This window comes from Pteropus vampyrus, unplaced genomic scaffold (assembly GCF_000151845.1).
Source record: "Pteropus vampyrus isolate Shadow unplaced genomic scaffold, Pvam_2.0 Scaffold195, whole genome shotgun sequence".
NCBI lineage: Eukaryota > Metazoa > Chordata > Mammalia > Chiroptera > Pteropodidae > Pteropus > Pteropus vampyrus.
The window spans coordinates 569364-584186 of NW_011888976.1; the positions used below are offsets into that span (position 1 = coordinate 569364).

At 40.2% G+C, this 14823-nt stretch overlaps 2 protein-coding genes across 5 annotated transcripts in view; one reads left to right on the forward strand and one right to left on the reverse strand.

Moving 5' to 3' along the window:
- The first annotated feature begins 5133 nt into the window (after nt 1–5133).
- Nucleotides 5134–12910, forward strand: PDHB (pyruvate dehydrogenase E1 beta subunit). The gene is made up of 10 exons (XM_011371764.2): nt 5134–5288; nt 5377–5430; nt 6930–7037; nt 7133–7195; nt 7296–7331; nt 7477–7762; nt 10522–10632; nt 10938–11029; nt 11955–12096; nt 12388–12910. The coding sequence occupies exons 1-10, from the start codon at nt 5247–5249 to the stop codon at nt 12531–12533; spliced, it is 1080 nt and encodes a 359-aa protein (XP_011370066.1). The 5' UTR covers nt 5134–5246; the 3' UTR covers nt 12534–12910.
- A 403-nt stretch (nt 12911–13313) lies between these two features.
- Nucleotides 13314–14823, reverse strand: part of PXK (PX domain containing serine/threonine kinase like) — a 42896-nt gene continuing 41386 nt past the window's right edge. For all 4 annotated transcript variants that reach the window (XM_011371766.2, XM_011371767.2, XM_011371768.2 and 1 more), the window contains one exon: nt 13314–14590. In XM_011371766.2, the coding sequence (XP_011370068.1) occupies nt 14373–14590 (218 nt within the window). In that variant the 3' untranslated portion in view covers nt 13314–14372. The remainder of the gene's footprint in view (nt 14591–14823) is intronic.

Consider the following 14823-nt stretch of genomic DNA (forward strand, 5'->3'; position numbering starts at 1 on the left):
GCTTACAGGTACAGATCAGACTTTAAACAGCATACCAAAGGTTTTGCCAACTGAACTACAAGGTAGCACACAGCCCAGGTCCCTGAGACCACTGGGTGGCGCACATGTGGGAAAAGATGGTCTTTCGAAGTTGAAACAATTGGATATCCGTATGCAAAATAACCCTGGACCCAAACCTCACATCTTATATAAAAATTAACTCAGAATTAACCATATATCTAAATGGAAAACTATAAAACTTTAGAAGAAAACATCAAAGAAAAACTTTGGTGTTAGCTAGAGTTCTTAGATATGATCCCAAAACATGATCCATAAAAGAAAAAACTGACAACTTGAATTTAATCAAAATTTAAACATTTTTCTCTGCAAAAGATACTGTTAAGAAATGGAAAGATATGCCACAGGCTGGGAGAAAATATTTGCAAATCATATATTCAACATTGGACTTGTATCCAGAATATAAACGTATATATAACTTGGTTTTAAAAAAAACAAAAAACCCAACAAAAAAAAATGGGCAAAAAATTTAAATGTTTCACCAAAGATGATATATGAATGGCCAATAAGCACACGAAGAGATGCTCAATATCACTGGCCATTAGGGAAATGCAAGTCAAAACCATGATGAGATATAACTACATACCTATTAGAAATATAAATTGGTGAGGATGTGGAGCGACTGGAACTCTTATATTTTTCTTGTTGAGAATAAAAATGGTACAGTCACTCCAGAAAAGTTTGGAAGTTTCTTAAGAGTTAAATATACACTTACCATATAAGCCAGCAATCCCAATTCCACATCATAGAGAAATAAAAATACATGTTCACACAAAACTCTGTACAAAAATTTTTACATTAGCTCTATTCATCACTGCCAAAAACTGGAAACAACTCAAATGTCCTTCAACAGCTAAATGAATAAACTGTGGTACATACATATAATAGAATACTACTCAGCAATAAAAAAGAATGAACTATCTATACACATGACAACTTGGATAAACCTCAAAGGCATTATTTTGAGTGAAAGAAACCAGCCTCAAAAAGTTATATACTGTTATGATTTCAGTCATTTATTATTCTGAAAAAGGCAATAGTATAGCAATAGCGACAGATTATTGGTTGTCAGGAATCAGGAGTAGAGGGCGTAGCTTCACAAGGATAGCAGGAAGGAGTTTGGGGGCGTCATAGAACCACCATGTATCCTGATTGTAGTCATCCTTACCCAAATCTATATTAGCTTCAAAAGTCACAGAGCTGCTTTACTGTACGCTCATTTGAAAAAAATATTCTTAAAACACTAAGATTCATGTAAAAAAAGGGAGATACAGACATATATGCTTATACACAAATACCCTTCCCTGTAAACACACAGAAGAAATGAGTCATAGTGGTTGTCGTGGCAGGGGGATGAAGCTGGGTAACTGAGGTTTAGGGATGGGAAGGGCAATTATTTTATGCCTCTCTGTATTACTTGAATTTTTTCCTACAATAAAATGAATCTCCTATTCAAAAACATTGTTTAAAAACAAAATATAAAACACTGGTGCATATGGATATATTGAAAAATATGCGAAAATTATAAGAGATATTTTGCTTATAAGTGGGACATAGAGATTCCCTTTGGGAAAATTTAAACGTTTTGGAGATGGATGGTGGTGGAGGTTGAACAACAATGTGAATGTATTTAATGAGACTGAACTGTATACTTAAAAATGGTTAAAATAGTAAATTTTGTTACGGACATTTTACAATAAAATTCAATCTAATTAGAATATTAGCAAAAGACTTGAACAGACACTTCACCAAAGATGAATTGCACATGAAAAGATATTCAATATCTAATTAACCATTAGAGAAATGCAAATTAAAGTCATGAGGGATACCACTATACATCTATTAAAATGGCTAAAATTAAAAAATATTAGTATCAGGTGCTGGCAAGGATCCAGAGCAAGTGGATATTTTATACATTGCTGGAGGTAATATAAAATGGTATGGCCACTCTGGAAAAACAGTTTGTCTATTTCTTAAAAGTTAAACATACACTTAACCATACAATAGTACTGCTGGGTACTAACCTGAAAAAATGAAAACTTATGTTCAAACAAAAACCTCTAAACCAATGTTCATAGCAGCTTTATTGGTAATAGCTAAAACTGGATACAACCCAAATGTCCTTCAATGGATGAATGAATAAACTGAGTTATACAACTATTCGGCAATAAAAAGGAATGAAATGTTGATACACACAACTTGAACGGATCTCAAGGGCATTAGGTTGAGTGACACTAGCCAATGCCAAAGGGTTACGTATTGTAAGATTCCATGTATAAAACATTCTTGAAATAACAAATTACAGTGATTGAGAACAGATCAGTGGTTGCCAGGAGATAGGGGTGGCATAAGGTGTGACTGTGAGGTAACATGAGGGAGTTCCTTTGTGGTGATGAAACAATTCCGTATCTTGATTGTGGTGGTAGTTACATGAATCTGTATGAGATAAAATTCTATAGTACTGTACACACATGCAAAAGAATGCATTTAAAACTGGAGAAAGCTGAATAAAGTCTCTCTCGAGATAATAGTATTGTACAAATGTCAATTTGGGGGAGTTGGTAATGTGCTATGGTTATATAAGATTTATCATTGGGCAAAGCTGGTTGAACTCTTTGTACTATTTTTGCAACTTCTTATGAGTCTTAAAAATCTTTCAAAAGAAAAAATTATAAGAAAAAAAGGAGTAAACTATTGAAACACTTAACAATATGGATGAATCTCAAAAACATTTTACTGAGCTAAAGATGCCAGAAACAAAAGAGTACATACACATCCTATAGTTCCTTGTATTTTAAGTTCTAAAACAAACTAAAATATGATGAAGGAAATAAGATCTGTGGTTTCCTGTGGGGTGATGTGTGGGGAATGACTAGGAGGAGACATGAGGGAAATTTCTGGGGTGGCGGAAATGTGCATTTTGTGTGTAAGCTACATCTAAAAAGTTGGGAGGGTGGCAAAAAGCCTTCTTTAATAAACCTTGCTTGCAATGACACAAAACTAAGTTGATCAAACCCACAGAAATTGAAATTTTTGGATAAAGGATTATCTGACCTTTAGGACAAATGTTCCTGTAACTTTGGAAAGTTTTAATTCTGAGAGAGAAGTGGCCTAGTTGGCCTATTTACACTTTCAAATCCCTTTCTGTAAAATCTACAGTTTATGAACGCAGACTGGTTTTGTAAAGGTTATGGATTTAAAATTCAGCACTTTAATCTTTTTGTCTTTTATGCTTAAATTGAAAATTGTGCTTAGCTTTTCCAAACTGGCCGTTTATAGAGTTTGAAAGGAAAATACATGTACCGATGAATATACCTAATGTCTGAAACACCTACAGTCATTATTTCAAAAGAAAATATTCTCAGCTGAAGCTAGCTGAGTCCTGCAGAGTCACATTGCGCCCCTGACTCAGCCCACCAGATCAGTGTTCCTGGCTTTTTTGACTCTTTATGTAAATAGGATCCAAGAATACAATCCTTTGTCTGGACCACAGTCCAAATTCTGGCTTCTCTTTGGATCATTGTTCCTTCACCTGAGGTCTCCTTTTATTTTGTAATTCTAATCCTGAAATCTTCCAGTGCTGCATGGTGGGAGAGGTGGGAAAGCTGAGGCATTTTCATTCTAAGCAGAACCCAGAAACCCCTAAGGGTTAACAACTCAAATTTAAGTGTTTCTCAGGGATGCTGTAGCTGTCTGGGAAGTGCTGGAGTTTCCTGCCAAGGACTGCCAAGACTAGATAATGGCACCAAGTGAGGAGACTTGGAAGGTCTTGACTCTCTACTTTAGAGAACATCTTTTCATTTTACAGATGATGAAGCAGAGACCCAGAGATTAAAGGCCATCTCTGTGCAGCTGTCTCCAAATTTATATCTCTATCCCCGCCAAGCTTCTAGCTCTAGGCTCCTATATCAAACTTTGATATGACCCAGTCATCTAAATTGCCTATTCAAAATGGACTCTGACTCCCACCTGCTCCCAGGCTCCTCCCCCTCACCCATACATCCAACCACACACAAACACTCCCCCAAATCTTCCTCTACTCTTCCTCTTCCTTCACAGCAATTCTATTGGTTCCAGTCCCAAATAAGTCTCAAACCTGTCTCCTCTCTTCATCCCTAAACTACCCCCTAGTCCAGGTCTCTATGCAGAAGACTTCCTGGAGTCTACCTGCTTTTGCCCTCCTCCTTCACCTATCATTCTCACTCAGCAACCAGACAAACTCTTGTGATCTAGTCACTCCCCTTCAGCACCACCTTCCCAGAGCCCTAGATTAAATCCAGACTCTGAGGTTGCAGACCTCAGACTGCAGCTCACGGGAAGATTTTGTTTGGAATATCTTGGGGACAAGTGGGGACCACATTGTCCTCAGTGGTCCCACCTGACTTCCAAGGGTCAAACTGAGAGGAATGAGAGGAAGCTTCCAGAAGCTACCAGAAACAGGTGTTTGGCCGGATAAGGCCTCCTGTAAATGCAGGTTGTTGTAACCCCTTCCCAGACAGGACCCAAACTTCTGCTTTAGGAAGAAATGAAAAAAAAAATACCGTTTTGAGTCAATCTTAAATTCAAATCTTGGCTCATTTAACTAAGCTCTGCTTTTTATCCACCTGTGAAATGGAGATAATTACAATACTAATTACCCGAGAAGGTTCCTATGAGAATTAAATGAGCTAGAAAGCACTTACCACAGCACACAGTAGGTGCTTTACGATTCATAAATGAAATCTCTTGTTCTCATTCTAAGGAACCCACAGACAGTGCTGTCCAGGGACTAATAAGGAGGTAAGTTCCCCGTCACTAGCGTGTGTGCAAGCGCTGAGCTACTAGGTGCCCAAAGAATTTCAGTCCCGTCAGAAAGCTAGCCCAAGGTTTCTTAAGGTTCCCCGAGCTTCGAGTTATGCCCTCAAAGTCTGACTTTCGGTCCCCGCGCTTCAAGCACCACCCAGGAATGTGTTCCCGGAGTGCACCCGGCGTGTCAGTAGCCGTCCGCTCTCAACAAAGTTCATGGGAGCCGACTCCCGGGAGAGAGGTCTGACAACAACACGCGACACCCCGGCCTCTCACACGTTGAGGGATGGGTGGGGTACGCAGGCGCCGCGCTCTGCCATTGGCCCGCGCGGGGTAGGCGAGGCTCCATACGTCTGCCGCCCGGCTGTGTTGTCATTTGGCGGCGGCTAGAGGACACGGTCAAGATGGCGGCGGTGTCGGGGCTGCTGCGTAGACCCCTTGAGCAGGTAGGCAGCCGCTCTCGGGCCGCGTGACCCTGCGCTACCCCTGCCCACCCTGCGTCTCCTCTGAGCGTCCTTTTTCTCTTCCCGCCAGGTGTCCGGGCTGCTGAGGAGGCGCTTCCACCGGACAGCGCCGGCGGCGCTGCAGGTAGCTGGCTTGGACCCTAGCCGGGCAGGGAGGAGGGGCCCCTCGTCCTGGGGCGGAGGTCCGGGTCGCCCCTGACCGGCGGCCGGTGGGCACTGAGAGGAGAAAGGCGTCCGCTGGCCTTGAAGTCTGCGGACTCCCGCGTCGGACTCGTGCTGCCTCTGCTGAGGCGGGCCGCAAACACACCAGCCTGTTATCCCCTCTACGCTATTGGAATCCGATGGGCGATCTGAGGAAACTAGTCTTGATGCTTCTTCCCTTGAACCCCCACCTTTTTATGTTTTGTTGTAAAATATACATAACACAATTTACTATTTCAAAGTGAGTATTTAGCGGCATTAAAGCCATTCACCATGCTGTGCGGTCATCACCACCATCCATCCTCAAAACTTTATCATCCTCTCAAACAGAAACTTTGTAGTACCCAGTAAACAGTAAGTCCCCGTATCCTCCCTGGTAACCTCTACTGCACTTTCTGTGTCTATAAAATTATCCATTCTTGGTAGACCTGTAAGTGGAATCATACAATTTTGTCCTTTTACATCTGGCTTATTTCACTTAGCACAATGTCTCCAAGGTTCATTCATGTTGTAGCATGTGTCAGAATTTCATTCCATTTTAAAGGCTGAATAATATTTTGTTGTATGCATATACATTTTGTTTATCCTTACATCTTTCCACCTTTTGGGTTTGTAAATAATGCTGCACAAGTATCTGAGTCACTGCTTTCAATTCTTTTGGGCATATATCTAGAAGGAATTGTTGGATCATATAGTAATTCTGTATTCAACTTTTTGAGGACTCTCCCCCACCCCTTAATTACTAGAGGATTCTACCAACCTATGTAGTAAAATAACTCCTAGACCCTGAAGGCAGTGTTTGGAAATGCATGGCACCTAGTGAGCAGTCAATACTAAGTATTATTTAGGCTTCCTTAACAGTTCTCTGCCCCATGGTATGCCAAGTGTGGAAATAAAACAACCCAGTATATTTTCTACTTAGGAAGTTTTGCCTATGAATTGGTCTGGCCAGCAAGCAGATCTTTTAAGCTTAGATGCACATTAAGAGAAGTGTTCAGTAAGCCTCCCATTAACACATCCAATCGGAGATTGGCTATGTGTGATAGCAATGTTACTTTCAGAATTCTTTTAACTTTTAAGGAGAAGCCTGTTCTAGAGATAGTTTTTATATTATATACTGTGGGCAGCGTTGATAATTATAAAAGGAGAGAATCTCAATAGTGCAGCTCAGGGATCCCCAACCCCTGGGCCATGGACCAGTACCGGTCCTTGGCCTTTTAGGAACCAGGCCGCACAGCAGGAGGCGGGTAAGCTAGCAAAGCTTCATGTGTATTTGCAGCCGCACCCCAGCGCTAGCATCATTGCCTCAGCTCTACTTCAGATCATCAGGTATTAGAGTCTCATAGGAGCACCAGTCCCTGGTACCAAAAAGATTGGGGACAGCTGCAAAGCTTATTGACTGTTTTCCCATGTCCATAACAGGTGACAGTTCGTGAGGCTATAAATCAAGGTATGGATGAGGAACTGGAAAGAGATGAGAAGGTATTTCTGCTTGGGGAAGAAGTTGCCCAGTATGATGGGGCATACAAGGTAACCAAGATATGCGATTGAAAGCTATATAAAGTTGAAGTGACCATCTATCCCCAGATACACCTAAAAGTAATGAAGTCATTGCTTAATTGTAGGTTAGTCGAGGCCTGTGGAAGAAATACGGAGATAAGAGGATCATAGACACACCTATATCTGAGGTAAGCCTTCTATCAGGAAACAGACTGTTGAGGGGCATGTCAAAGTGTACACTTTTCTAATTTTTATGGATTTCACTTATGTTTGTATTTTACTTTATAGATGGGCTTTGCTGGAATTGCTGTAGGTGCAGCTATGGTATGCAATCTTCTTTATGAATCTCATCCAAAGAGATTTTTAACATGACCTTTTAAAAACATTTAAATGTTGGAGTAGAGTGGGTTTTTGCCCTTCTTCATTGCTATATTTAGTCTTTTTAATATCTATGTTTTTGTTTTTTCAGGCTGGGTTGCGGCCCATTTGTGAATTTATGACCTTCAATTTCTCTATGCAAGCCATTGACCAGGTTATTAATTCAGCTGCCAAGACCTACTACATGTCAGGGGGCCTTCAGCCTGTGCCCATTGTCTTCAGGGGGCCCAATGGTGCTTCAGCAGGTGTAGCTGCCCAGCACTCACAGTGCTTTGCTGCTTGGTATGGACACTGCCCAGGCTTAAAGGTGGTTAGCCCCTGGAATTCAGAAGATGCAAAAGGGCTTATTAAGTCGGCCATTCGTGATAACAATCCAGGTCAGCAGAGTGACCCTTAGATCTCTTATTTTTTTAAAAATTTATTTATTTTAATTAGTTTTAAGTATACAGTACGTTGGTTAGACATCTATATAGTTCATAAAATGATCCCCGCAATTGCTTCCTCCCTCACCTGACCTTCCACCTAGCCAACATGTTAATGCTAACTGCATACCCTATGCTGTTCTCCCCATCCCCGTGACCATCCTTCAGCTACTAACTTGTACTTCTTTAACCGTTCACTCTCTTCTCCCAACCTCTCCAACCCCCCGCCTCTGTCCGGCACCAAATTGTCCACTATAATTGTGAGTCTGTTTTTGATTAGTTCTTTTTATAACTTAGATTCCACATATAAGTGAAATCATGTAGTATTTATCTTTCTCTTTCTGACTTAAACACCTTCTAGGTCCATCAAAGCAATAGCTTTTCCACCTCTTTCTTATAGTCTGTCTGTGTCTTTTAATCTGAAGTGAGTCTCTTATAGGCAACATTTAGGGATCTTGTTTTCCTTTCCATTCATCCATTCTGTCTTCTAGTTGGAGCACTTAATTCTTTTTCATTTGAGGTACTTGTTGACAGGAATGTAGTTGTTACCATTCTTTATTCCTGTTTTGATACATGTTTTTTCTTCTTAAAGAAGTCCCGCCAACATTCCTGTAATACTGGCTTGGTGGTGATAAATTCCTTTAGCTTATTTTTGTCTGAGAAGCTCTTTATCTGTCCTTCAACTCTAAATGATAGCTTTGCTGGATAAATTATTCTTGGTTTCGATCCTGGGTCTTCATCCTGTCGAATATTTTTTGCCAAGCCCTTCTGTCCTGCATAGTTTCTTTTGAGAAATCAGCTGCCAGTCTTATGGGTGTTCCCTTAAAGGTAATTATCTGTTTTGATGCTTTTAATATTCTTTCTTTGTATTTAACCTTTGGCATTTTAATTATGAAGTGTCTTAGTGTGGGCCTCTTTGGATCCCTGATTTTTGGAATTCTCTGAGCTTCCTGGGGTTTTATGTCCATTTCCTTCACCAGGTTCAGGAAGTTTTCCATCATTATTTCTTCAACAGCTGTTCAGTATCTTGATTTTCTTCAGTTATGCCGATCAGCCAGATATTTGGATCCTTAATAGTGTCCCATACTCTTTAAATTATTTTTATAGTCTTGGCATCTCTTGCCATTCTAATTGAGTGTCCTTGGCTTTCCTGTCCTCTAGATAGGGCATTTGATCCTTTTCCTTATTCACTTTGTTTATTCCGTTTAATATACTTCCCATCTCATATAATGTTCTTCATTTCAGACTGGTTCCCTTTTAAAATTTCTATTTCCATTTTTATGTTATCTCTTCAGTGAAGTTCTCACTGAATTTATCTACACTTCCCAAAAGTTCATTGAGCATCTTTATAACCAGTGTTTCAATTCTGCATCTGTTAGATTACTCGACTCCATTTTATCTGGATCTCTCTGCTGTTCTCTCTTATGGCTTCTGCTTCTTTGTCTTCCCATTTTGGCTGCCTTTCCATGTCTGTTTCTATGTACTAATCAAAGCTCCTAAGTCCCCCTGTCTTATTAGTGTTGATTTGTGAAGTAGGTGTCTCTCTGTCCACTGGCACAGTCCTGAGAGAGATTCAGCTGCAGGCCAAACTTAGCCCAAGCCTCTAGCCCTCTGAGGCCACCTGGTAAGATTGAGCAAGCAATCCACAGATGCTGTGCTTATAGTTGCCTCAAAAGGCCAAGCCAGAAACCGAGGCCAGCTGCCTCCGATGTGAGTCTAGGCACTGCTCAGCAAGGAGCAACTGACTCACTGAAGATACACCTGGATGTGGCTTAGGTGGGGCCGCAAGTTGTGGAAGGCGGGGTTTCAGGGAATCCTCTGGGCAGAGCGACCTCTGTTACCCAGTTTGCTGATGTCCCAGCTGTGGTGGTGCTGTGTCTGTACTGGGAGTGGGGAGGGCTCAACAGGGAACAATGCATCCACTGGCACTTTTGTACAGAGCGAATTTCACCTCAGCCTTCACTCCAACAATGTCTCCCTGTAAGTCCCTGGTGCCCCCTGCGTGCAGCCGAATTGGCACTGGTGCTCAGAGCGAGCAGGTTTGTCACCGCAAAAATCTGCTCGTAGGCAGGCCCCCTTTAAGAGGTGTCTGTATCCACCGCTGCCGCAACCTCGTCTCACTCAGCCACTCGGGACCAGGCAGCCCCACATCCTTGCCCCATCCTAATCTTCTGCCATTGTGGGGTGATTTCTTGGACTTCTCCCTAGTTATATGGCTTGTTCATCTAGATCCCAGGCGATTTTTCCTTGCTGCTTGCTCTTTGTTTCCGCCACAGAGGGATAAACAGCCTGTATCATCGTTACCCCCCTCCCCACCCCCGGGTCTCTTTTGAACATCAAAGAACTAAAATGAAATCTTTGCATAGAAGGCACCAATAAAGGCTTTTAACTAAGTTTAGCCATGTCACATAAAATGTTAATGATTTACAGATATAGTAAGAATAGTAAAAAATGTGATGGTTTATTTTCTGACTGTAAGGGGGCCAGCTAGGTAAGGGGGACATTTATTGCATACCTACAACACTGGTTTAACCTCAATAGATAAAATTAGGATTGACCAGACTATAAATGTTGGTACCTAAACCATCCTCAAGGCTACTGGACACAATAGAAACAAAACTTCCTAATCAGAACAGTGAAACTTTTCACAAAATAAATGATAGTGTTGTGTATATGTTTTTATGTACTTATGTTTAAATATTTTTATTTTGCAGTGGTGGTGCTAGAAAACGAATTGATGTATGGAGTTCCTTTTGAATTTCCCTCAGAAGCTCAGTCAAAAGATTTTCTGATTCCCATTGGAAAAGCCAAAATAGAAAGGCAAGGTAAGAGAACTTGTTATACATTTAAACATTGTTTGTAATCCATCCCCTCTGTTTGTGTTAGTCAAATTCAATCTAAATATTGCTCTTTACTTTAGGAAATTATAGGATGAGTTCAAGTTAAGAATGTGTCATACTCTAATACCTCATACATTTGTGCTTTTCTAATTCTAAGTCCAGTAGATTTGAATTTCATTTCTAGGAAGGCTACCACATTCCTCTTATCACTGGAATGAAGCTCAGTTGAAGATTTTACAGATGAACTTAATTTTAATCTGACCTCTGATCTGTGACCACTTTGTTTTCAGGGACACATGTTACTGTAGTTTCCCATTCAAGACCTGTGGGCCATTGCTTAGAAGCTGCAGCAGTGCTTTCTAAAGAAGGAATTGAATGTGAGGTTAGTGGAAATTCACTTGTTCTTAAAGAATCAGAAAAGTTCCTTTTAAATTTAAGATCCAGAAATAGGAGTTTCAGTTTTGTAACAGGTCAACTAGATGTAAAATCTTCATCACTCAGTTCTGCCTCTGCTTAAAGCTGAGAACCTACTTTTCAAATATCTAGGTTAAGATCCAACCTTGGAGCTGGAGGTTGGGAGAGAAGTCAAAACAAGTCTAACTCATTCATGTCTAGGACCTACCACTTGCTAATTACACTTGAGCAAGTTATGTACCCTAAATCTCAGAACACTTGGAGTGACAGGAGCTTAGAAAGAACAGAGGACATAGTTCCATAGTGTAGCGGTTAGCACGTCTGTTTTACACGCAGAAGGTCCTGGGTTCGCGCCCCAGTGGAGTCACGGTCCATGTTCTACGGCCATGTCACCTGGAACAAGCCCAATGTCTAATCTTGGAAAGTAAACAGTCAGGCCTGGTTAGTACCTGGATGGGAGACTACCTAGGAAGACCAGGTGCTGTAAGCATAAAAAAACAAAACAAAACAAAAAACGAACAACAGAGAAGGGAGAGCTGGCGGCTATAGAGAGCAGAGTGGGAATAATACACTTACTGTCCCTTCAGGATAGTTCTAAGAATTACACTTCGTGTTGTGCCTGATACACAATAAGCAGTCAAATGTTAGTTATTATTTTGATGAGAAGGAAGTTAAAGCCAAGGGAGGATAGGTGAATTCGGTAAGTTAATAAGAGCTGCTTGCTGTAGAGATAAAGATCTTTGTTTTAATTACAATTTCTCCTTTATGAATAGGCAGATTAGATTTTCCTAGACCCAGAGATTAATAGGAAACAAAAAAGAAAGTGGAATTATGGGGATAAGGCTGTATTTGTGATACAGTGACTCTATAAAGCTTACCTATTATCTGTTTAGGTGATAAATATGAGAACCATCAGACCAATGGACATTGAAACAATAGAAGCCAGTGTCATAAAGACCAATCATCTTGTAACTGTGGAAGGAGGCTGGCCACAATTTGGAGTAGGAGCTGAAATTTGTGCCAGGATCATGGAAGGTATTTCAGAGAAACTGGTTTTAGAATAGTCAAGCCATATTAAACATTGTATACCTGAATACTGGATAAAGATATCGAAAGCTAAGGGTGGCCAAATAACTAGAATTTTCAACTTGTCAGCTTGGCATTTTTCTTTTGAGTAAATGCATTAAAAAGCAAAACCAGAACAAATTCCAGTTAGCATTCTTTTAGCTTTTGACTGGTCTTCAGGAAGCCACACCTCTTGTGCACAGGAGGTAATGTTCATCGGGCTTTTCTTGCCTCTCTCAGTTGAGCTTCCTTCTCTCCTAGGCCCTGCATTCAATTTCCTGGATGCGCCTGCAGTTCGTGTCACTGGTGCTGATGTCCCTATGCCTTATGCAAAGATTCTAGAAGACAATTCTGTACCTCAGGTTAAAGACATCATATTTGCAATAAAGAAAACATTAAATATTTAGTTTTGACTTCAATTTCAAGTCATTTGGGATCTATTTAAAATATTTGCTGATACCACCTGGGTTGTACTATAAGACCTTATGATTCATAAATGTTTTTGTACTTGAAGAAGTTTAAATGTGCTTGTATGTGGAAATCTCTCCATTCTTTCCTGCCCTAAAATGTAAAATTTTACCCTCTCACTGGAAGGACAAGATATGATTGTGGCAGAGTCCTGATGAAAGATATATCCAAAAAAGACAGCTTATGTGTAAAAGTAAAAGCATATAATCTACATTTACTGTTAGATTGTTTTGATAAGGAATAAAGGAATTCCTAACTGACTAATTGTATTTTTATATCCTTGAAAATAAATATGGAGTGGAAGTCTATTAAGAAATTTGTGTCATCAGGAACTAATCATTACTCACCTAGACCTCATCATACTTAAAACAGGAACTTGTCTAGACTCTTCAGATGCCTAATTCTAATAGGATTCTCTTTAAAATTAAAGCAAAATTCATATCAGGTATTTTCCCATTGCCCAAAAACAGACCCGCCATACATTGCCTTCTCCAGAAGTTGAGATGGAAAAGACAGGTTTAAATTAGTTACAGAAGCATACAAGAGATACCTAATTTAGCAAGACATGATTATTAACTCTTATTAAGAGGGAAAATATGGCACAACAGAAATAGGATAGTGGGAAGAAAATTTTGGAAATACTGTGTGGATCTGGTCTTTACAAAAACTACTACAAAAAGTTACTATTTGAAATATTTAGCCAAGCTACAGACAACACGTTTTCTTGACATGGTTTATTTTAATAAAAAATACAGCTGAACATTTATTACAGATTACATGAAACTATAGACAATGACATTCTCTCTGCATAGTAACCAACACTGATGTGTGTACTTGAATTTTTAAATGGATTATTTATAATCCTTTAAAGTGCAGTTTATTTAAGGGTTTAAGCAAATCATAGGATAAAGGATCTAATAAATGAGTAACATTTAACGATGATGTATTTGAATATTTCAAAAATCAGAATTCTATAGATGCCAAATTCACTTGTGTTGTAATAATAATCCCCCACAAACCACAAACTCGACTTAATTGCTGAGGAGTAAGATCCCCTAATTGGCAAGAGCTTTATCTGATGCTAACATTTTTTGTCTGTTCATACATTCTAACTATAAGGAACTATGAGTAGAGTAGTTACTTTAGCAGCCCTGAGTTCTATAATGACAACAGTATTTCTGTTAGAACTTAGAGAATGTTACAAATTTTCCCTATTGTATTTGAAGGGAAAATGAAGAACTCAGTTGCTTCCTTGACTCTTGTGATACAACTATGCTTTGGGCTACAGTGTTAATGTTTACGATGAAATTAAGATAGCAAAAATTGGGAGTTTTCTAAGAAATAACCAGAAAATGCTTTAGAGAAATAAACCATGAGAGGAACATCTCTAGGAGCTGTCTGATGGGAAGGATTGCAACACAAAGGCCATTCACAGCTGTCTGAATATTGTCATTGTTTTCGTTCTTGTTCATTTCCTTCAGTTGGTAAAAATATTGATTCTAATATGCTGCTGCCCCAAAAAGATGGCCATTAGAGGATGAACGAGACTCTTTTAAAATAGTAATAAAGGAGCAAAATTTTTCTTAAGGCAGCAATGCCAGCCTGATTTTAATCTACTTGACTATTTTCCTCTTGAAAAGCCCCTCACATGAGCATCTGCAAAACAGTATGTGGCTGAACTGGCTCAGCAATTATTCATCCGGGAAGAGGGTACTTTAAGGGTTGGAGGTGGGAAGAAGAAGAAAAGAACTTTTCCCTCCAAGTGTAAACACGAAGCTTTAGCCGATCTTAGGAGCACTATGATCACAGGTTTCGGCTTTCCTCAAAGTTCCTTTTTGGAAATTCTGGATGGAGCTGAGTAAGGCCCCTCGGCTCAAGCCATTCACAGCCTGGGGCAGGAGCTGTGTGGGCGCCTCTGTGCTAGAAGGAGGCAAGGGAGCTGCTGGTGGTGGTGGAGGTGGAGGTGGAGGTGGAGGTGGAGGTAAAGTGGAAATCCCTGTGGAGGAAAAGAGACAGTCAGCATCATTTCTCCAAACACCCTGCACACATGCCACTGCTCAGCCTTGGGCAGACTGGACTTTGGTGAGACCGCAAGTGTTTTCCCCCACAGAGACCAACATACCCACTGCTGTATGACTTTTAAAATACTGAACAAGAAAGCTAGAAGCATCAAAAGGGAATTTAGAGGTTGCCATTTATCCCAAATAGGAGTCATGTGAGAAAAGACTG

Coding starts and splice junctions, on each gene's coding strand:
- PDHB (XM_011371764.2), top strand. CDS start 5,247: ATGGCGGCGGTGTCGGGGCTGCTGCGTAGACCCCTTGAGCAG. Junction 7,038..7,132: donor AGTATGATGGGGCATACAAG/GTAACCAAGATA, acceptor GCTTAATTGTAG/GTTAGTCGAGGCCTGTGGAA. Junction 7,196..7,295: donor TAGACACACCTATATCTGAG/GTAAGCCTTCTA, acceptor TTTACTTTATAG/ATGGGCTTTGCTGGAATTGC.